Source organism: Phyllopteryx taeniolatus, chromosome 10, assembly GCF_024500385.1.
Source record: "Phyllopteryx taeniolatus isolate TA_2022b chromosome 10, UOR_Ptae_1.2, whole genome shotgun sequence".
NCBI lineage: Eukaryota > Metazoa > Chordata > Actinopteri > Syngnathiformes > Syngnathidae > Phyllopteryx > Phyllopteryx taeniolatus.
Window position 1 is genome coordinate 10,350,602 of NC_084511.1, and position 23,574 is coordinate 10,374,175.

Below are 23,574 nucleotides of genomic sequence, written 5' to 3' on the forward strand. Positions count from 1 at the left end.
CACCCCCAAATCTGAGGCCATGGTCCTCAGTCGGAAAAGGGCAGAGTGACCTCTCCGGGTCGAGGAAGAGATCCTGCCCATAACTTTTATGGACAGAATTTCAAGGCGCAGCCAAGGCGTAGAGGGGGTCCGGTTTGGTTGCCTCAGTATTGCATCTCTGCTTTTTGGAGATAATGTGGTTCTGTTGGCTTCATCAAGCTGTGATCTCCAACTCTCACTGGAGCATTTCGCAGCCGAGTGTGAAGCGGCTGGGATGAGAATATGCACCTTTTTGGCCTGTGGGACTCAGCACCTTCAAATCTGAGACCTGGAGAGGGCACGCCACCGGAAAAGGGTGGCGTGCCCTCTCCAGGTTGGGAATGAGATCCTGCCCCAAGTGGAGGAGTTCAAGTATCTTGGGGTCTTGTTCACGAGTGAGGGAAGAATGGAACGGGAGATCGACAGGTGGATCAGTGCAGCATCTGCAGTGATGCAGACTTTGTATCGGTCCGTTGTGGTAAAGAAGGAGCTAAGACGAAATGAGTTCCCTCCGCAGGATGTCTGAACTCTCCCTTATAGATAGCTCAGTCATTAGGGAGGATCTCAGAGTAGAGTCGCTGCTCCTCCACATCGAGAGGAGCCAGATGAGGTGACTGGGGCATCTGATTCAGATGCCTCCCGGACGCCTCCCTGGTGAGGTGTTTTGGGCACGTCCCACCGGGAGGAGACCCCAGGGACGACCCAGGACACGCGGTAGAGCTATGTCTTTCGGCTGGCCTGGGAACACCTCGGGTTCCCCCCGGAAGAGCTTGATGAAGTGGCTCGGGAGAGCGAAATCTGGGCGTCCCTGCTAAAGCTACTGCCCCCGCGACCCGACCTCGGATAAGTGGTAGAAAATGGATGGATTGATGGATGGATGTACAGAGGCAGTGCAGGCAAGAGAAATGCTATGAAATGAAAAGAATAGAGTTGTGAATAAATTAATAGAATTTGCTGGAAGTAATGTAGGTTGTAAATGTAGGTCAGTGCTTGTAGAAATATTCTTTGTACAAAAACAGTGGCGATGCCGACATGAAGCCTCCATGAAGGAGCCTCAGATTAGGCAACGAGCCATCAAAGTTGCCATCTAAACGAATGGGATGGGCGTCTGCCATAAAGTGAACATAGTCTCTTAATTGTCTCTTCATTAACAAGACTGCTGATCGAGGAAGCATGCTGTCAAGCAGCACGGCAGCTCCCTACTAGGAAGTATTCTGAGCCATTAGACATCCAAGCGTGCACGTGCTAACTTAGTGCTATTAGTGTTAATGGAGACACAGAAAAATTGTCTTTTTCTCATTGCTCCAGTTTCCTGCTTGGCCTTGACATCCACATCATAGCGAGTGTCAACCTCCCACCACAGCACAAGAATTGACTTGCAGGCTTTATTTACACATCTTGGATGTACAGCATGTTTTATGGCGACGTCGTAATGTTTCGTTATTTTGGCTTCAATGATTCGTACAGCCATTCCTTCACGCTGCTGCAGTATGTAATGACCTATTACCTTCTGCTGCCTCGTCCATGATCAATAGGCTCGGTGTGGAAAGGGATTTGAAATACAATGTAATTTAGCCTCCCTCATTTGTCTTCACTGACAATCACCACTAACAGCTATTCTGCTTCTTTCGACAGCACAAAACCTTATTCATGACAACTAGGGAACCTTGTCGACAAGTCACTGTGATGATTTGGATGTTGGTGTTTGGATGTAAATTCCTATAAAACCACCCAAAATTAGTTATAGCCTGTCTTTGATGCAGGCAGCATGGGTTCAGTTCTAAGAAAGTGTTGGTGAGAATGAGTGTCTGTATGTGCCCTGTGATTGACTGATTCAGAAAATTCGAAAACAAATTTGATCAATCAAGTGTTCGTATTAATAAAACAAAAATTAACAAATTTTGTCTAGCTGGCGATGTCTATGTCTTAAGCTACTTTCTTTAGTATTGTCTACCATTTAAAATCATTTGGCGCAAAACTTAAAAAAATATGTTGCTCAACCCTTAAGAATTAAACCCTCGCTCAATGGCCTCACACTGAGCGACGTGACCAAACGCTAAAGAACTGGACAATGGTGAAAAAAAATACAGCGAGTGATTCACACCTGCACACTTAGCAATTGAATTTTGAATATATACCAACTCACTACAATGGAAAAAGTGCGAGTGCTGGTGTTCTTACCAGTAAATAACATTTTGAGGCTCCACATATCCATCCATCCATTATCTGAGCCGCTTATCCTCACAAGGGTCGCGGGAGCGCTGGAGCCTATCCCAGCTATCATCGGGCAGGAGGCGGGGTACACCCTGAACTGGTTGCCAGCCAATCGCAGGGCACATATAAACAAACAACCATTCGCACTCACATTCACACCTACGGGCAATTTAGAGTCTTCAATGAACCTACCATGCATGTTTTTGGGATGTGGGAGGAAACCGGAGTGCCCGGAGAAAACCCACGCTGGCATGGGGACAACATGCAAACTCCACACAGGCGGGGCCAGGGATTGAACCCCAGTCCTCAGAACTGTGAGGCAGACGCTCTAACCAGACGGCCACCGTGCCGCCGGCTCCACATATACTATTCATTAACTGCAACAGTACCCATGCATTTCGACGACAGAAACTCTCCACACTTTGCTTTTTTAGCCATAGGTACATATGGATTTATAAATATAGTTAAGTATTATTGTAAAACACAAACCTACCTACAGGCTTGAAGTATATTTTTCTTGTTCATGAAGTGGAAAGACTATCTCTCGAAAGAGTGATGCATGACTTCTGGACAAATGGGAGTTGCTCGCAGCGATTTAGATGTCTGGAACCAGTCAATGAAAATGACAGGTGTAGGAAAATGATAGTGATTTAAGTTGAAAGAATAGAATACGGGGAAAAAATAGTGGGAGGACTAAGTACTTGCAGCAGTGACACAGGGAATATTCTATGGATATGGATGAAATACTGTTTACTGTGCTTGCAGTTCGTCCTCCATCTGTGAATCATTTTTATTGTTCTCTTTATCAATTTTGATCTTTTTGTTTTGTTGCAGAACCTAATTAGTTCAGGCTGGAGCCAATTGAAAATGATGAAAGTATCTCTTGTCAAAGTTTATTAAGCTGTCTCTATGCAAAGTTTAATGATTTCGATCAATCCGCGCTAACCCTGAGTAAATTGCTACTCTGTGCCAGGCATACTAATACGTATGTGAAGGGTATGTGTCAGTCTTGTGGGAGCTTGACATCTGCTCAGCACAAGTGATGTTTCCGAACTCGATATCCAGAAGGATGCAATGCTAGCCAAGCCCGATGACAAATTTATGGCGTCTATGTTTTGTTCTTTACTCTGATCGTCGTGCGCCACCTCAGGCTTTTCCAGCGTGGCCTTATCTGATTTTTGCTGCCTTTTTTCGGCCTGGAAACTTCAGAGATGCATTTGTGTGAAAAGCAATATCTGTCTCTTGTTGATTTAATGCTGCCACCGAACACTTCCGTAGCCTACAGTGAAAGCAGTGAAAATGTGGACCAATGAAGCAAAGATAGAACTTCAAAGCTGTTTAGACTGCACAGACTAGAGTGTCTTTGAAAATTCAGCTGGCAGCCTGGATGAATATACGGACACTGTCACATCCTATATCAGTTTCTGTGAAGAGGCGTGTGTACCAACAATGTCATTTTGCACATTCAATAACAACAAACCGTGGTTCACTGCCAAACTTAAGCAACTTCGCCAGGCTAAAGAGGACGCATATTGAAGTGGGGATAGGGCCCTGTATAATCACACTAGAAACGAGCTGACTAAAGAAATGAACATCGCAAAGAGAAACTATGCAGTAAAGTTAGAAAAACAGTTTAGCGCTAACGACTCTAGATCAGTCTGGCATGCATTACAATCGCTAACCAATTACAAGCGAAGATCCTCCCAAGCTGAGAACAATAGTAGACTAGCCGACGATTTGAACACCTACTGTAGATTTGAAAAGGACACTTTCACATACCACACCCACAGATTAACAAAGCGGCATGCCCAGCCCTTGTGTGCCCATCCTGCCTCAAAGTCTATGCGGACCAGCTCATTCTAGTCTTCACACAGATCTTCAATAGATCTCTGGAACTGTGCAAAGTACCATCCTGTTTCAAACGCTCCACCATCATCCCAGTCCCCAAGAAACCTGCAATCTTGGGTCTGAAAGACTACAGGCCTGTCGCCCTGAAATCTGTGGTCATGAAGTCCTTTGAACGCCTCGTGCTGGACCACCTCAAGAGCGTCACAGGTCACCTGCTGGACCCCCTCCAGTTTGCCGACCGAGCAAACAGGTCTGAGGATGATGCAGTCAACATGGGACTGCACTTCATCCTAGAACACCTCGAAGGCGTGGGGACCTACACGAGGATCCTGTTCGTGGACTTCAGCTCTGCATTCAACACCATCATCCCCAAACTCCTCTCCTCCAAGCTGCTCCAGCTCAGCGTCGCGCCTGCCATCTGCCAGTGGATTTACAGCTTCCTGACGGACAGGACACAGCAGGTGAGGCTGGGGGACACCACCTCATCTACACGTACCACCAGTACCGGGGCGCCCCAAGGTTGTGTCCTCTCTCCGCTGCTCTTCTCTCTCTACACACATGACTACACCTCAACGCACCTGGCTGTCAAACTCCTGAATTAAGGGGTCAAGGCCAAACATTGATTGATTCATTCATTAAGAAGTGTGTCTCTCCCGAACAGGACAAAAAAACAAAAAAAAAGAAGTGTGTCTCATTACTTTTTGTCCATAACTTCACAAACAGTCAGATACTGGAGATGGCATAGGAACCCAAAAGTATCAGCAAGATTCTTGATTGACAGGAGGAAGAAAGGATACAGTGTGTTTATTCATGGTTTCATGGTCACATGACCACAATTGAACTGCTCCAAATGTAGCGACATCAATGTGGATGTGACTTCATGCTTGACTAAGTTCTGTAACCTTTAAAATGTGTTATGAATGGAATAGTTTGTAATCAACTCATACAAACTTAGATTCATAAACTGAATTAGGTCAATAGCCGGGTTATTGCAATGCAAATGCAGGCAGTCACAGGCATCATGACATTTGAACCAAAGCACTCTGAACTACATGCCATCAAACAGATTAGAACTAAAATAGGATGAGAAATATCTGTACTTGGAGGTTTCGCATTCACCCGTAAGCAATCTTTGTGACACACTAGTCAGGCCAACAGGAGATGAATCTTGAAAAGGGTCTCCTCAGACAGAGTGATACACCCGATGTCACAACAAGCCTCTATGTATTCAAACCACATTTCACGACAGCCCAACATCTGATATCAACGCTGACTGCCTCCTGTCAGTCAGAGCCACACAGAGATTGTAAGGTTTCCAAAAAAGGGAAGGAGGAACTTGGGTGAAAGCGAAGGACGACTTTCATGTACTGGCTGCGGAGCTTGAGACAAACAGCCACTGTATTGTCAAATGGCTGACTGCTCCTTATCACCAAAAGCTTTGAGTTTGTTATCGTGTTTTTAGGGGTGCAGGAAAACTTTCTAATAATAGAATTGTTCTTGGGCCACGCCTCACAACCGGACCATACAGCAGATCTACTGTAGATCAATCTTATTTGACCCGAGCCTACAACTTCGCTGCTTGCAACTGCACATTCAGCAAGTTATTGAAGCAACTGAGCATCGCTGGCGTCCGCCCGCATATATATCAGTGCTTCTTGCTGATATGAATCTTGTATGTACACAGTTGTAATCGTAAGATGCTGTTCAAAGCAAGATGTCGCTATCATTACTTTGCCTGAAATGCAATTGCACTCGGACGCTCAAACCTTTACCAAGATTAACTCGGCTTAATATATTATTTGCGCTTGAAAAGAAACTGCTTTAAGATCTGTACTATGTACAGTACTGAAAATTATAACCTGATATGATAAGATTTGACCTGTTAAATACAGTTGATGACTATGATCTGAGGTCCTAAAAAAGTTTATAATGCTTGATTCAAGTAATCATCACTTTAAGCCTTAACACTAACACAGTTATGTTTTTTTGCCAATAATTTTAATACACACAGGTGAAACATAGCTGTTGGCTTTTTGGATTCAAAGCAAGTATTATTGGGGATGTTTTTCAATTTACCTGCCCATCCCTATTAAAAAAATATTTAAATCCAGGTTGATGCGCTTGTACCAAACTTGTAGCCTGGACAAATCCACAACAGATCCTCCCGTACTCAAGGTAAGAATGCAGTGAGTCAAGAGCTGGTACTGTAGATGTTCATTGCATGTTAAAATGAAGCAATATGGAATGTGTACTTCAGTCTACATCCGGATGAGTTTCTGCTTGTGAATGTTCTGGACATGAAACGACAGTGTCCACATGTTCTGCAATGCATCCATCCCGCCGCTTTAATTCCCCCTCCCCCAGCCCCCACATAATTTTTTCTCATTTTAAGGCCTCTGGGAAATCTCTCTTGTTGGCTGAAGAGAAGTAGATTATGCTCACTGTACAGTGAACATGTAGTTAGAATCAGTAGACTTCTTGACTGTGATGATTAATGCCCTCTTTTTGCAGCAACATCGATGTGGATAGAAATGTCCGCATCCATCGGTCTCAGCGTGCATCTAATCCTCTGACAGCATGTGTGCTCTTCTCCCATTCCAACAAACCAATTTCCAGCTGCCACAATCTTGTACTTCAATTAGCCACATGGTAACATTAAGCTACTTATGGGATGGTGTTTTCCCTTCTTAATATGGAATTGCCCATCGGTTGGTCTGCCACTGCCCTGACCTTCCAATAACTGCTAGTAGTCGCTGCTTATGGCGAGAGTAAGGTTATAGATGGGGTTCTAGTTTTCCCCTACATTACAGGTAACACTGCAGGCTTGAGAGGTCAAAGGGCCAAAGGGTGAGTCAGTGAGCGCTCAAAAACATCACCATTTTCACATCCCATCACTTTGACATCCCTCCTTTTATGTCTGCATGAATTTCCAGGAGACAAAATCAGAATGTGCTCAGCACCTTGGTCCAGCTGGAAGTTAACCCAATACATGCATGTTCTTTGTAATCTAAAAAACGCAATACCTGGAGAAAACCCACGATGGCATGAGAGAACTCCTCAAAGAAGACAGGCTTTCAAAGTGGTCTACGATTGAATCAAAATTGGGATTTTACTCTTGCATCTTATATTTGTGATTTCCTTGTGCTTTCTGCCATTTAATTGTTACCCACCAGGATTCCAATGATACTGTTCACTCTTGATCAAACAAAGCACGATAGGCGTGAGATCGTTCATTTTAACCAGACCTTAACCTGTCATTTGTGAGCACAACCTAAAACTGTGGCTGTCTACACAACAGCCCTGTGATTGACTGGTCACTGGGTCAGAGAGGATAAGCAGTATAGAAAGTGGATGGATGGATGGATGCTTTATGCCCGGGAGGAAAATTAGTCATACAGACAACAGCTGATGTATTCCACATGACCCCCTTTTTAACCTTGACTCTGAAGTTGTAGCAAAGATGCTTGCTCGAGATGACATCATCATCACGGACTTTGTTAAACTGACTTACAAGAAGTCAGTCAAACAACAGAGTTGAGTATTACCTATTTAATAAGGGAGATCGAAATCCACGTCCTATCCTAGGTGAAAGTGTGTGTGTTACTATTCTTGTAAATCCAGAGACATAATCCGTGTTTCAATGAAAACAGATTGAAGGGCTCTATTGTTCCATGTTGAAAAAATATATCAAAACTAGCTCATCTTGTTTTGTTACCGAAAATATATTGCAGACGACAATACAGGCAAACAAAATCAACGGACACAAGTGAAAACATTAACTCCCTGCCGAAAGTGATAATTGATTTAGCACTATTCAACAGAAGAATGCCTTATTTCAGATATCCTAGGAAAGAAACAAACATACTGTGCATCTTTTCCCATAGCTATCAAGGTAAGCAGCCACACAAAACATCACACAAATATCCACGATAAGAACTTTCAGTGAAAAGTAATGTGAGATTGTAAAACACAAATTGGCTGTTTAGATGTAGAAAGGAATATAAGTTTTATATTGGAGATGGGGCAGCACGGTGGACGACAGGTTAGCACATCTGCCTCACAGTTCTGAGGACCTGGGTTCAAATCTGCATTGGTTATCTCCGAGTACCCCAGTTTCCTCCCACATCCTCCAAAAAACATGCATGGTAGGTTAATTGAAGACTCTAAATTGCCCGTAGGTGTGAATGTGAGTGTGAATGGTCGAATGGTTGTTTGTTTAATTGTGCCCTGCCACTGGCTGGCGACCAGTTCAGGGTGTAGCCCGCCTCTCCCCCAGAGTCAGCTGGGATAGGGACCAGCTCCCCCGCGACCCTAGTGAGGACAAGCGGTCCGGAAAGATTGATGGATGGATGGCTTTTGGAGATGCTTGCAGGTGTTCATCTTTGACCTCTAACAAGAACACCACAGAGAGCAAACTGTTGAATAATAAAGTCGAGCGAAATCGACTACAAACTAATCGAAACAACTGCCTCTTGCAAAATGTGAACAGCTAGTCGACTTTAAACTTCTCTTTGGTCTTGACGACTCGCACTGTACTGGTAAATCGCGAGTAATCACACTCGCTTTTTAGACATTACTATTCCAATTAACTACTGTAGATGTGAGTATCATGTATTTAAAAACTCAAAAAGAATCAAGAATAAGAAAGACATTCCCCCCTTCGGTGAACTTAGAATACTAATGCTACAAACAATCCTAAGCATAAACCACTGTGCTTCCAATATCACTTGTCATTCGATCTTTTTTTTTTTAAAGCCCTGCAGATTGCTATATTTACAGCACAGTAATTGTCAATTGTAATTTAACAGCTTGGTGATGAGCGGTCCGTTTCCCTGGCTGAGTGTATGTCGCTGTTATGTCCCTGAGCAAGACACTTAACCCACATTGCCTACGAATGAATGTGCTCGGATGTTTGGTGGTGGTCGGAGGGGCCGTAGACGCAGAATGGCAGCCTGCCCCAGTGCAGCTGTGGCTGCACAAGTACTGTAGTTTACCACCACCAAGGTGTGACTGAGGAGTGAATGAATAATGTGTGGAATTATAACACGTCTTTCAGTTCCTTGAAAAGCGCTATATAAGTGAATTGCATTATTATTATTATTATTATTAGTCCACGACTATGATCACAACTCAAGTCAGGCATACACTTTGATATATATTTTTTTATTTTTTATTTTTTTAACTTAACAAAGTCAAAGCTAACAATTGCTCATACTGTACATTCGGGACACTTCAGTCGGTAAAACGTATTTCAAAACGTTACTGATTAATAACAAATTAAAAAGAATACCAATTTTCACCCATCTGTAGACTAAGAATGTTAATAGTAAAAACAACCCTATCAATGATTAATCTTCCCACATCCGTTGTAGTTCCATCTATCCATCCATTTTCCGAGCCGCTTATCCTCACTAGGGTCGCGGCCGTGCTGGAGCCTATCCCAGCTATCTTCGGGCGGGAGACGCGGTACACCCTGAACCGATCGCCAGCCAATCACAGGGCACATAGAAACAAACAACCATTCGCACTCAAATTCACACCTACGGGCAATTTAGAGTCGTCAATTAACCTAGCATGCATGTTTTTGGGATGTGGGAGGGGACCGGAGTGCCCGGAGAAAAGCCACGCAGGCACAGGGAGAACATGCAAATGCCACACAGGCGGGGCTGGGGAGAGAACCCCGGTCCTCAGAACTGTGAGGCAGACGCTCTAACCAGTCGTCCACCGTGCCGAAAATCCAAACAATGCATTTAATTGCAAGATTGCATTTTTACATATTGCTGTATGGCTGAAAGCGTCTCTTCTGCTGTCATAGATCTAAAAGCCACACTTGAGACATCTGTCAAGTTTCCACTGAGGCAGTCCAAGTGACAAGTACTATAAAGGCTCAATTTGCTTTGTGCACTTTTTTTTCCCCCCTGGCGATGTCTTTCTCAAGAGCCTCTTGAGGGACCGGACACGCATTACATGTCTTGCAGTTTTTCTGGAAAACAAAAGGCCGATGTCTGCATAAATCCTTGAGCCCGTTCAGGGGAGGAAAAAAAAGGCAAGGTGAGCAAGCTTAAACCACAATCCTCTTTGACAGTGTTGCACTTTCTGCCTCTCTCCTTGTGAGGTGGAATCAATTACACTGGAGTGATTTAAATCCAGCTCCTGCTTGAATTGGAATATGTTTTGTTATGGAATTTGTCTCCCAAATCTCATATACTTCATCTTCCTAGGGAAGCGACACCAAATCCGAACTTAGATATCATTACACCTCGGAACAGCGCCTTTTCAAAACTCTGTGTTCTTTTGTCCGGAGAACTAAAAGCCCTGTTTGTCCACTGCTTTTTTCCATTTTTGTATAATTACACTTTAATACTGTGCCCCACCTGTCAAGGACAAACAGTCATCGCACTAATGTGTGGAGAAGACTGCCAGCAAACAGGAGGTCGGAGCAGAAGGGATTTATGGATGTAGATGCTCTTCAAAGTTTAATCCTTGAAACAACTTTGTGATGTATATAAAAAGGCTGCCGCCAAAACTGCTTAAGAGAAACACAACAAAACCTCCCGTAATCTCCAGTAAAGGTGAAGAGACTTCGCTTCTCAGTGGTTTGACGAGAGTCTGTGTGATAGCTACCTGTGGGAGCGTCACTGAGATAAACATTTGATTACGTAAAGAGTTTTTATTGTCATCCCTGTGCAAAGGAGGTCATACTTCACCAGCTTTAGGAGTTTTTTTTAGGACATTTACTCGTGTTTATTGAACATATACAGAAAACAAAACAATCAACACAAACCTGTGACAAATAGAAAAACAAAACAGAGCAAAATGAAAACAACAAGGAAATAATAATAAAAGGAAAGTACAATGTATACCCCTAATTCTGCAAACATACCTGATTAGTATGATATTAATGATTTAGGAAGCTGCTTGTATACATTATAAGAATCTTAAACAAGGCAGTCCATAATAAAGTATTAGACTAATCAGATGCAGTATACTCTAAGTATCTATCTATCTATCTATCTATCTATCTATCTATCTATCTATCTATCTATCTATCTATCTATCTATCTATCTATCTATCTATCTATCTATCTATCTATCTATCTATCTATCTATCTATCTATCTATCTATCTATCTATCTACACACACACAGGAATACAAGTAACTATGAATAACTATAATGGGTCCATCCACATATAATCGCGATTTAAACAGTAGACGTACACACAACCCACTATATTCAAGTTAGCATTGATTTCAATATTTTATTATGTTAATCTTTTTTTTAAAAATTATCTTATACCTGATTTGTATATTTCTTTATCACTCTTGTTCGAAACATCTTTTTAAACATAATTAGGGAGCTACATGTTTTCAAGTCATTGTCATAATCATTCCATAACTTAAGTCCTCTTATGGTGACATATCTCTGTTTTATATTTGTTCTTGTTTTAGATGTTTTAAATATCCCTGTTCCTATCAGATTAGAACAACTTTCTCTTATCTCGAACAGCCTCTTAGTAGTGAGGGGAAGTGAAGTGTTGTGTATTTTATACATAAGCTGTGCTGTTTTGAATTCAACTAAGTCGTACAATTTGAGTGTATTTAAGTTGCTATATAGTCGATTGGTTGGTTCTATGTAGCTGGATTGATTAATAATTCTGATTGCCTTTTTTGTAGATGAAGACTGAGTAAGTGTTCGATTTATACATATTGCCCCATACAGTATTTAAACACAATAAATCATATATGGCAGTAAGAGTGAACAGTAGAGTGTGTATATTATGTTTTGTTTAAGACATCCTTAGATTTATGTAGAATAGCTGTGGTTTTTGACATCTTGGCTTTCACATTGTGTATATGGGATTTCCAGCACAGTTTATCATCAATAATTACTCCAAGGAATTTATTTTCATATACTCTTTCTATCTTAGCGGAGTTAACCATGATTGTTGCTTGTTTATTTATCTGTCTAATGCCAAAAATGATAACCGTTGTTTTAATTAAATTTTGTGACAATTTGTTGACGTCGAACCAGTTTTTCAATATGTTTAATTCCTTTTCCACAGTAGTCAAAAGTTGTTGTAGGCTTTTTTCCCAAACTGTGGAGAGTTGCGTCTTAGGCAAATAAGACACACTTGAAGATTTTGGAAACATTGCCGATATCATTGATGTACAGTAGAAATAACTTGGGCCCCAGTGCAGATCCTTGCAGGACACCATACGTGATCTTTAATTTATTTGAGTGTTCATCATTCAATTGCACATATTGGAATCTGTCATCTCAGTAACACTTAATCCACCTGTAAACCAGATCTCAAATGCCAGATCTCTCAAATGTTTTTATGTTTATACTATGATGAACAGTGTCGAATGCTGCACTATTTCCATATACTGGCCACTCATGCCAGAGTAGCATCTGCTCCATTTGCACACTGATTGAGGAGTATCTGTAACATTTGCACAACCATTGTCCCAGATTATCGCACTACTCGTCACTTTAAACCGCATACACTCCTTGAAGTCTCAGCGCCCTTTGCACAATGGTCATTGCACCGGACTATTGCAATATTAGTCATTTGAACTGCTTTAAGTGCTAGAGGACTCTGCATCTTTTTGCACAATTGTTTTTTGTCAATGTCTTTATGTCTCCAAAGTGTTCTGTAAATTGACTGTCTGTTGTAGTAGAGCGGCTCCAACTACCGGAGACAAATTCATTGTGTGTTTTGGACATACTTGGCAAATAAAGATGATTCTGATTCTGATTCTGATGCTTTTCTTTAAGTGTATAAAAACACCAATAGTGTATTCTCTATTATCAAAATTTGTGGCTATCCCCTCCACCAATTCAAAGACTGCCATCAAGGTGGACATTTTTGCTATATTGGCTATCACTTAAAAGACTTACGTCCTCAATTCCCCTTGGCCAATCTGAGCACTGACGAGGAATGAAAATGCATGATACGGTTTATTGGGGTCGTCAGTAGCATAAACTTTATTCCAGTTTTGTTTTTCTAAATCCACCTGGAGGGCAGTGATGGCTTTTTGTGTTCTTGGTCGTGTAAATTCCGGTATGTGATTTTTTTGGGGGTGTTTTTTTCCTCAAAGTAATTTCGAAGAATTGTGAAAATGGGAAGTAGATTACTTATATCGTTGAGTCCACTTACTATTTTATATTCAAATTTATTAGTGAATATATTATCTAAGCGGCACGGTGGGCGACTGGTTAGCACAACTGCCTTACAGTTCTGAGGACCCGGGTTCACATCCGAACTGGCTTGTGTGGCGTTTGCATTTTCTCCCCTTGCCTGCGTTGGTTTTCTCCGAGTACTCTGGTTTCCCCACACAGCCCCAAAACATGCATGGTAGGTAAATTGAAGACTGTAAATTGCCCTTAGGAGTGAATGTGAATGTAAATGGTTGCTTGTTTATATGTGCCCTGTGATTGGATGGCGACCACTTCTGGGTGTACCCCGCCTCTCGCCCAGAGTCAGCTGGGATAGGCGCCAGCACGCCCCCGACCGACCCTTGTGAGGGTAAGCGGCGTGGAAAATGGATGGATGGATAAATATATTATTGCGATATTAGCCATTCAAACTGCTCTAAGTGCTAGAGGACTCTGCATCTTTTTGCACAATTGTTGTTTGTTGTTGTTTTTTGTCAATGTCTTTATGTCTCCAAAGTGTTCTGTCAATTGACTGTCTGTTGTCGTACTAGAGCGGCTCCAACTACCGGAGACAAATTCCTTGTGTGTTTTGGACATACTTGGCAAATAAAGATGATTCTGATTCTGATTCTGATATATTATTGATGAGATTGGCTGTAGCAGTTGTTATTGTAGTTGGTTTTATAATTACAGGGAAGAGACAATTGCTATACATTGTATTTATAAAATCCAATGTTTTCTGATGAGCATTTGTGCTCAGTAAGTCTATGTTAACGTCCCCACAGATTATTCTCACTTTCTCGTCATTTTGATTGCTAAACAGAGTTGCTAAAATGTCATTAAATGTTTCAAGAAATGATCCTGGTGTTCTATATATGCAGCTTATCATAATGTTACTTGCTTTTTTTTATGTGTATTTCAACTATTAAAACCTCCATCACATCGTATATTGCGTTTGTCATATATTCAAGTTGTTTGCATTTCAAAGTATTCTCCACATAAATAGCAACCCCACCACCCTTTTTTAAATTTCCCATATTCTTTGTGAATAATTCGTATCCATCCGATTCCATTACAATTTCTTTCTCGCTGTCAAGCAAAGATTCTGAGATAGCTATTACTGTAAATTTGTTTTATTTGCCCAAGTGTTCTTTGATTTTGTCAAAGATTTGGGAGAGGCTTCTGCTCTTGAAGTGTACGATAGATCGTTCATTTTCCATTTTTATATTGGCTATGACCTGTTCATGAGTGTAGTATTCACAGTTGTTGTTGTATAAGTGGTTGTCGGGATCTAAATTATTTTCAGGGTCTGCATGCTTGTGTTCTACACATTCAAAAAAATTTTGATTCATTTTTGATTGTGACAGTTACGTTTGTTGAGTACAAAGATAGTCTGCGTGAGTCAGAGGGAGTTGTATTTGGAGTTTGACGTCTCCTTGATTTCTTGGGGTGCTGCAACGGAGGTAAATTATCAAGTTGTCATGTCTCAGTCAATCTCTCCTCTTTCACAGGCTGCTTTTAGTTTTGGCATGAATTCATTTCTTTTTTTTTTGCCAAACTGCATCAGTATAGTCTTTATTGATGTATATGTTTGTGCATTTCAGGTGTCTTGCCTTTTGTAGGATCATTATTCTATCTTTGTGCTTAGCATATTTGACCACAATTGGCCTGGGTCTTAATTTATGGGCTCTGGTTTTACACTACGGTGAGCCTGTTCAATCTCAATATTCCCTTGTAGTTGCAGTTTTTCAGTCATTCTTTGCATGATTTTTGTTTCTGAGTCTACCCGAGTTTTTTCCGATGTTTCTTCAATGCCATCAAATACTAAAGCATTTCTTCTGGATTGTCGATAGTCCATTTCATCTGTCATAACCACCATACCTTCATTTCTGTTTGCATGTTTTTGGAGTGATCTGCTTGTTTGTTGAATGCTATTTTCAGGTTATGACAACAGGGACAGCTTTTACTTAAAAACAGCTGAGAGAGAGACGACAACAACAACAACAGCAACAGCAACAACAATAACAATAACAGTCATTCTTCTCTCTGCATAGGATTATGAAAAGAATAACTCTGAATCTCTGCTTTTGGCTCAAAAACACATATTTTACCCATGTTCTGCTGCTGATTACTAAAGAACGGCACAAGACAAACTTTTTGCTGTGATGAAAGAAAAGTACTCTTTTTGGTAGGATTATTTTGTCACAGAAGAGAATATTCTGTGGGACTTGAAACATCAGTCAAAGTGCTCTAAAATGGCTGGCAATATGGGGAACTGTGCTTTGAAAACGTCTGGCAGTGAATGACTTAATTTTCCCAATTCATCTATCAAGGGAATGTAGTCGAATGCTCATCCCTACTCAAAACTATATTAAATACTTAAACTTATAATGTCAATTAAAACAAGGGAAAAAGAATAATGACCAATCAGTGTCTGATTACTTCTTCAGGATGACAACTAACCCAAAAGAAAATGGATGGATTGACGCATGGGTGTTTGTCTATATGTGCCTTGTTATTGACTGGCGACCAGTCCAGGGTGTTTCCCACCTCTCGCCCAAAGTCAGCTAGGATGGGCTCCAACGAGCCCAATGAAACAAAAATGGATGGATGTGTTCACTGTGATGGGTTAAATGCAGAGAACAAATTTCGTGTGCATGCATGCATGTTCATGACAATAAAAGATGATTCTTCTTCTTCTTCTTCTTCTTCTTAAAGTCAACTGGATTTTGGTATTGGGGGAAAAAATTCATTCATTAAACATTATTATTTTTTTTTTAGGTTTGATTCATGTTACTATTTACTGTGGTAAAGCCACAGAAAGGGACACACTCCAAATGTTTGTAAGGGACTAGCTCAGTCTTGGCCTCTTTGAAAATAATGTATGGTGGAAAAGGTATTGCATGAGTGCATAGCTTTTCAGTTTTTTTCACCATACATTAACAGTTCTGTTTTACAGGGGCCAGATGTTCCTCTCACTGTAGGTTTAATTGGCCACAACTGCTTGGTCAGACATAATGAAATGATGGAGGGCTTCATGATGTGTTCCCTCTTCATTGTCCTAATTGCAGCAAGTGCAAAAAAAAAAAACAAAACAGCCCTTTTGGAACCAAAGTGCGGCTGTCGTCTGATAAGTGGACATTTTGACCTGAGAGAGATGTGGAAATTGCAGTGCATTACCATAATGTGTCTTCTGTGCCGGGGTTCGCATCGCATTGGTGCTCCAAAGCCTGGGTGTTTTATTGTATCAAGCATGTCAACACAAAGTCACCTTGGGCGTGGGAAACACAATCAATGAAAGTGTCATAAAAATAAGCCAGAAAAGCAAACAGGAAGCTGATTATTTTAACCATTTAAGAAGGAACAATTGGACAACTTAAGGAAAAATTACTCAACTGTTTTGGGTTGCTGTTGGAATAAAGTTTGCATATAATGAATATTTTCTGTAGATGGGATAAGTCCAGTTTCGGGGCGTCAATGTGTCGTATCATTGAGCCCTTACACTTTTAGCATTATCCAGCTATTGCAGGTGAAATGTTTACTCTTTAAGCTGATGTACACATTATACACTTCTCCGTGCATTTATTATGCATGGGGTTGGCTTTTCATTCCAGCCGGTGGCAGAAGCACGTCAGAAGCCCATGGTTTAGTGCATATGGGAGCGGGCGGGGGGAAAAGACGACCATTTCTCTCACAAGGATGGTACATTTTGCCTTCCAAAGGCAATGTGGCATTCATTAAAAACGAAAAGACTCATTTGAATATTTTAGGTCTAAAGGCTGTTTTTTTTTAACCATATAACATCAATGGACTATATAGAACAGAAAGTTAAATGTTATGTAGTGGGATCGTAGTCCATTCTGTTGTCCTTCCACTTTTTTTTGTGCTTGTCCTGAGCTGGAGCCTACCAGCTGACTCTGGGTGAGAGGCAGGGTAAACCCTTGACTGGTCGCCAGCCAGTCACAAGGCACATCTGGACACAACCATTCACACTCACACCTATGGACAATTCAGTCTTTAATAAATAAATAAATAAATAAAAGTACCAGAGAAACCTCGCACAGGACGGCTTGAGCTGTGGTTCAATCCTCAAACCTCAGGACTGTGACACATATGTGCTAACTACTAGTCCACCGTGGTGGTACATTCCTGTTGTGTTTATAGCTGGAATAATTTGATCCAGAGCAAACTAGCCTCCATAGAACCTTTATAAACTGTACAGCAATGCTTTAAGTAGCATTTTAATATCAGGAAACAAATATTAATGTGTTCTAAACACTCAAATACAAGTATAAAATGAAATCAAATTCAATACAAAATGTTTATACATAACACTCATTTTTAACACTACAAGTGACAAGGGTACGGCAGCTAACCAGTCAACTAACTAGCAGCTACCATGCAAAGCTGCCTTTTAGAATGAATTTGCTTGCTATTTCAGTGGAAAAATACAATGCGTCAGGTCAAATAATCTAAAACCACCCAGGAATATGCTCTATTCCTGTGCCTGAATTTGATGCAGTTGACCAAAATAAAATAGAGAAAACGGTTCAGCAGCTGTCTTGACTCAATACCATCTGACTTTTTCAAAACTATTGCAAAGTCTGTGCTCGCTGATTTGCAGCAAATATTCAATTGCTCACTTTAGTCAGGCAATTTTCCGAAACCTGCCATTAAGTCACTTCTAAAAAAGAGAGCGCTAGATGCTTCGATGTTAGCAAACTATAGACATGTCAAACCTCCCCTTCATGGCCAAGATGGTTGAGAAAGTGCAAGCAGCAAGTTCTTGAAATTAAATTGACTTTTTGACAAATTTCAATCAGGTTTCTGGACTTTCCGATCGAAAGGCAATGACAAATGGGGTCCCTCAAAGGTCAGTTGTTGGACATATTTTGTTCAGCCTGTATATTCTACCCTGGCTCTAATTCTTTAATGGTAACTATCACAGCTGTGCAGATGACAGTTACAGTATATCTAGCAGTGTCCCCAGATGGCTACAGTTCAAATTGAGATATTGTGACACTGTCTAAAACAAATAACTGGACGAACCAACATGTCCTTCAGTTAAACAACAACAAAACCGAGGTAATTGTTTTTGGTAGTAAAGAAAAGAGGATTGCTGTTACTAAATACCTGGAGTCACTCTCTTTAAAAACCATAGACCAAGTCCAAAACCTTAGTCTGCTGATAGATTCCGATCTGACTTACAGCCGTCATATCAAATCAATCACTAAAACAGCTTTCTACCAGCTATCGAAGATATCCATACTGAAGGCTTTCATGTCCCAAGCAGACCAGGAGAAGCTCATCCATGCTTTTATCTCCAGTAGACTTGACTATTGTAATCGTCTTCTGACTGGTCTCTCCCAAAAGAGCATTAAACCGCTCTAGCTCACTCAGAATGCTGCAGCTCTGGTTCTGACTGGAACAAAGAGATCAGAGCATATTACTCCAGTTCTAAAGTCTCTACACTAGCTCTCAGTCAACTATGGAATACATTTTAAAGTTCTGATGCTGGCCTATAAATCACTAAATGGTTTAGGTCCTGAATGCATGAAATAAATTCTAATGTAGTAGGGCTCTCAAGCTCTACACACTCAGGTCTGATAGTGCAGCACAGAGTCGAAAGCAAACATGGTGAAGTTTTGCGGCACACAAATGGAATACTGTTGCCAACAGAAGTGAAGTCAGCACCAAGTGTCAATGTTTTTAAGTCCAGTTTAAAAACTATTCTTTTTTCCTCATGCTTTGATTTAGCATTTTAGAGCATTTCCATTTTTTAAAATAAATATTTCTTTCACTGTATGTTCTTTTAGTAGTTTTACTAAGATGTCTTGCAAAGAAAATTCATCTCCTCACATTCACAACATTTCAACATTTTGCATGCCCAAGCTGCTGAACAGGACAAATTATAAAAAAAAAACTAAACAGGACAGGACAGGTTAAAAAAAAGGGATGTTGACACAAACACAGCTGACTTTGGGCAAGAGCCAAAGTACACCCTGGACTGGTCGCTAGCCTATTGCAGGGCACATTTTTTAGACAAACAACCATTCACACTCACATTTGGACCAATGGACAATTTAGAAAAATATCAAACATGCATGTTTTTAGAATAAATTAACTTTCTTTAATGTGCAGGTGATTCATCCTTCTCCTTTTATACTATGTTACATTTCAGTTCTTTCCTGTAACAACAGAAGTTAGGACAACTACAGTGTGGCATATGTCATCTTAATTGCAGCAGTGTCTGCGAGGATCTGACAAAATGTGAGAAAAAACAAAAGAGTGGAGGCAGTCATGCAAAAGCTCAAATGATGAAACGTCTCCAGGCTTGATTATTTCCTGTGAGCCAAATGGCAGGACAATTCAACTCCTTTTCAACCAAGCAATGAAACAATTAAATAGACTTTGCAGTATGCTTTGACATTTTATTAACCTAAATAAGTAACACACGTCCAATAAATCAATTGACAGCAAAATGGCAGGATAATAGGACTTATTTCCCGATGTTATTCTACATCACTGACTGCAGACAGAAATAACCTTGCTCCTCCTTTGACCTTTACGTCAACGCCGTTCACTTCACCACTCTTACTTTGTCATGGGGTCTGATACATATCACATGACCACAGGGTGCAGAGTGTACATAGGAGAGCATGGCCATCCAGACTTATGTTGTTAGTGTTATTACAGTGGAACATCCAGATAGTCAATTTCAATCCCAAAAGTTTGGGGGCGGGCGGTGGTGCCTAAAAAGTCACACAAACAAACCTGGATTTCAAAGCACCAACTAAAGCTTATAAATATTACTTTTTTCTTTGGCTTTTTTTTTCTTTTCTTTCTTTCTAACACACATATACTGCACACACACTCACACCTACACGCACGCACAGCCTGAGTTAGCGATAGTAACTTCATATCACACTCTTCATTCCACATTCTCATTTCCTCTTGTCAGTGACCATCCAATCCACAGCTTATCAATCAGGCTATATGACAATCGTTTTTGTTCCCCCCTCCCCCCTAATCTTTGACACTTCCCATCTCCAACACACCCCTCCTCCCCCACCCGTCTTCTCTTTCCTCTCTGAACCTATTCTCCCAGTCCCAGTGCCTCCAGCCAAATGAATCACCCTCTCAATTTCTTTGCTGGCATTTTCTCCTCGCATCCCATTTTTCTCTACCCCGTTGTATCAGATTGTGCCCTCGCCCCTACACGGGTTGAGCATCTAATTTCTCCGAGGAGATGCTGTCACTTGACCGCTCTCGGGGCTAAGTGGGCCCAACTCCTCCTCCTCCCTTTCCCCTCCTCAACCCTCTGGGCCTCCACCCCGCTGTTCCTCTGCGGGATTATGTGACTTTTAATTCCTTTTGCGCTCTTACCTGAAGAGCTTGGCAGGGCATGAAATAGAGAGAGTGCTTCAATGCAAATACAAGTTTGGAGACTGGGGTTGAGAAGGAACGGAGGCTGTACATGGGGTGGTGCATTGCATGCTCATGTACATCGGCCAGTTTTGAGGGGGTGGTCCTGCCTCATGCATATGAACCACTGCTCACCTCTCCACATCAATACTGGGCCAATGCAGAGTAAAGCTTTTGTTGCTATGACAACTTGGGGATGAGGGGGTGGCTCCTTGTTGAGCCTAGAGTCGAAAAAAAAGCCAGTACAAACTGTGACAGTAAAAGGATGAGACATTTTTTCACTCATGGAGGCAGCACGTCCTCACCAAGTCACCTGGATCAGCAAATACTAATTTCCATTATTTCCAAGGGGTAAAATACTCTAAATTGGAACAGATAGTTCCAATCAAAGTCACATTACTTATCTATGTCCTTACACGGTATAAACACTGGTGTAATAAAAACACTCGACACATAGTTGGGATGGGCTTTCCACAAAATTTCCTTGATGATTAACTATTGATTCATTTCCATCCATTCATCCATTTTCCGAGCCGCTTATCCTCACTAGGGTCGTGCTGGAGCCTATCCCAGCTATCTTCGGGCGGGAGACGGGGTACACCCTGAACCGATCGCCAGCCAATCACAGGGCACATAGAAACAAACAACCATTCACACTCACATTCACACCTACGGGCAATTTAGAGTCTCCAATCAAGCTACCACACATGGGATTTGATCCCCGGTCCCCAGAACTGTGAGGCAGACTGTGTTAACCAGTCGACCACCGTGCCGGCGCCTGGAATGCATATCACAGCAATTTTTGTTGTTGTTGTTTTAAGTTGTGTGAACTGGAAAATGTTATGTTTTGTTTGTTTGTCAAATTAAAAACATCATCACTGATCAGTTTGATTTTTTTTCTTTCTCTCTCATGCAAACAAACTGTGCAATGCCTTCTCTTCTCCTCTCACAAAATACCAACCCCTAATGTGCATTTATTTGTACAAATGTTAGTGGACCCACACGTTAAATATGCACATTTTAGTGACGAGAAGTTCACCTGTAGCTATTAGTAATGACTACTCACAATGGAATGCAAGCGCAAGCCAGAATTCCACAGGTATCCATTTTCTATAGCACTTGTCCTCATTAGTCTCGCTTGGGAGCTCAAGCCTATCCCACCCAGGACTGGTCGCCAGTCAATCGCAGGGTACATACATAGAGACAAACAACCATGCACGCACGCACACATATTCTCACATGTGGACAATTGAGAGTCTTCAATGAATCTAACATGCATGTTTTGGAATGTGGGAGGAAAACGGAGGAGAGAACCCAAGCAAGCACAGTGACAAACATGCAAACTCCATATATAAAAATGGACACATTCAAACCAGGATTTCCTGAATATGAGGCAGACGCGCTAACCACTATTTCACCGTGCTGCCCCATGGTACACATTTAAAGTGAATTTACATAAACAATGTATTATTAAGCTCCGAGTATAGAGTTTAAGTGATTAGTCCCCATTGGAGGCACTGACACTGAGACAGAGGATGCAGTAGTACTAAGTTAAAAAGTAGATCATGACGTATAACATTTTAACATAAAAAGTTGATGGCAGACAGACACAAGCAAACAATCACGCAATGACATAAGATATCGCGGTCTCACCTGATAAAGCCTCCCTGGAAAAAGCAGAACGACAAGACGTAAAGGATCCGGATGACCTGTGGGAGCATCCTCCGAGTCGGAAATCTCTGCACGGCCACACTGGAGAACTTGACTTAAGTGGAGTAATGTCGGCAATCAGCAAATCCAGCGTCTGCGGTGCGAGTGTGAGCGAGGCTCGCCAGGCATCGTCTTTTTACCTTCCTAGTCTCAGCGCGTCCGAGAATGTGTGCGCCTTTCATTAAGGGGGGGGGGGGGAACTTCTTATTCGTATTATTCCTCCTCCCACACGCAGTCACTCCGGGGGGGGGAGAGGGGGTGGGGGTGGGGGGGGGGGGGGGGGGGGGGGTGACGGTTGGGGTTGGGGTTGGGGTTCTGGTCGCATCCAAGCCGAGCTTGTAGTGTTGGCAGTCGGATGTCAGTCAGTCGGTGGCTCGGAGGTGCGCTGTGCTTGTGCTTGGTGCTGGTGGTGAATCACTGTATTTTTTTTCTTTTTTCTTTTTTCTTCTTTCTTCCTTCAGAAAAAGGTTATGGTCTGATAATCCGAAGGACCAGCTTTTGTTTAAGGGCGGTCTTGTGTGGATATAGCCTGATGGCAGACATGGGGGGAGGACGAAATGAATGACAGTGCTGAATACTAAGGACTAAATATAACATTTAAGTAGAACAAGTAAGTGTGTTAATAAATTATCAGCGTGAGCAAAGTCGAACATTTGGATTCAAATTGCATCACCAACGTTAAAGGTAGTATCAGTAGCGGGGCTGGCTTGAATGGGGCCCAACTGAACATTCAAAATACTTTCGCCACCTGGGTAGGGGGCATGCAGCCCCTCGGAAATCGTCGCCCGTATCAAAAAACACCAATGGATGAGTATGCCGTTTTTAAAAAAGGTATTTATTTTCAAAAGGCAGGAGGAAAAAAAGGCCCGCCAAAAAAACAACATTCAATGTAACAAAGAAACACAACAAAACTTGGGGAACGTGACATCAACAATGATCTGACACAGAGTGAGAGAAAGCAGGGAACTAAATACAAACAAACTGATGAGACAACAAAGCACACCTGGAATAGACACAAGTGCCTGGGGTCAGCTGATTGTTAGAAGGAACAGGGCTGCCAAGAAAGGTCGGCGACAATAACCGAATGAGTTCACAAGACATGAACAAGAGACAAAGGGAAACAAGTCATAACAGGAAACAAAATTAAGTATATTCAAAAATTTGCAAAAGTCCACAAACTCATCAGGACTGGAACATG

General features: G+C 41.6%; 1 protein-coding gene across 2 annotated transcripts in view; it reads right to left on the bottom strand.

The window, feature by feature from the left end:
- The window catches only part of glra4a (glycine receptor, alpha 4a), a 60,188-nt gene extending 37,646 nt beyond the window's left edge, over nucleotides 1-22,542 (bottom strand). Inside the window, exon 1 of one of the 2 annotated variants that reach the window (XM_061788320.1) lies at nucleotides 22,320-22,402. In XM_061788320.1, coding sequence (XP_061644304.1) covers nucleotides 22,320-22,387 — 68 coding nt within the window. In that variant the 5' untranslated portion in view covers nucleotides 22,388-22,402. Of the gene's footprint in view, nucleotides 1-22,319 lie in introns of both variants that reach the window. The other variant, XM_061788319.1, reaches the window with a different exon arrangement.
- Between the last annotated feature and the right edge of the window lie 1,032 nt (nucleotides 22,543-23,574).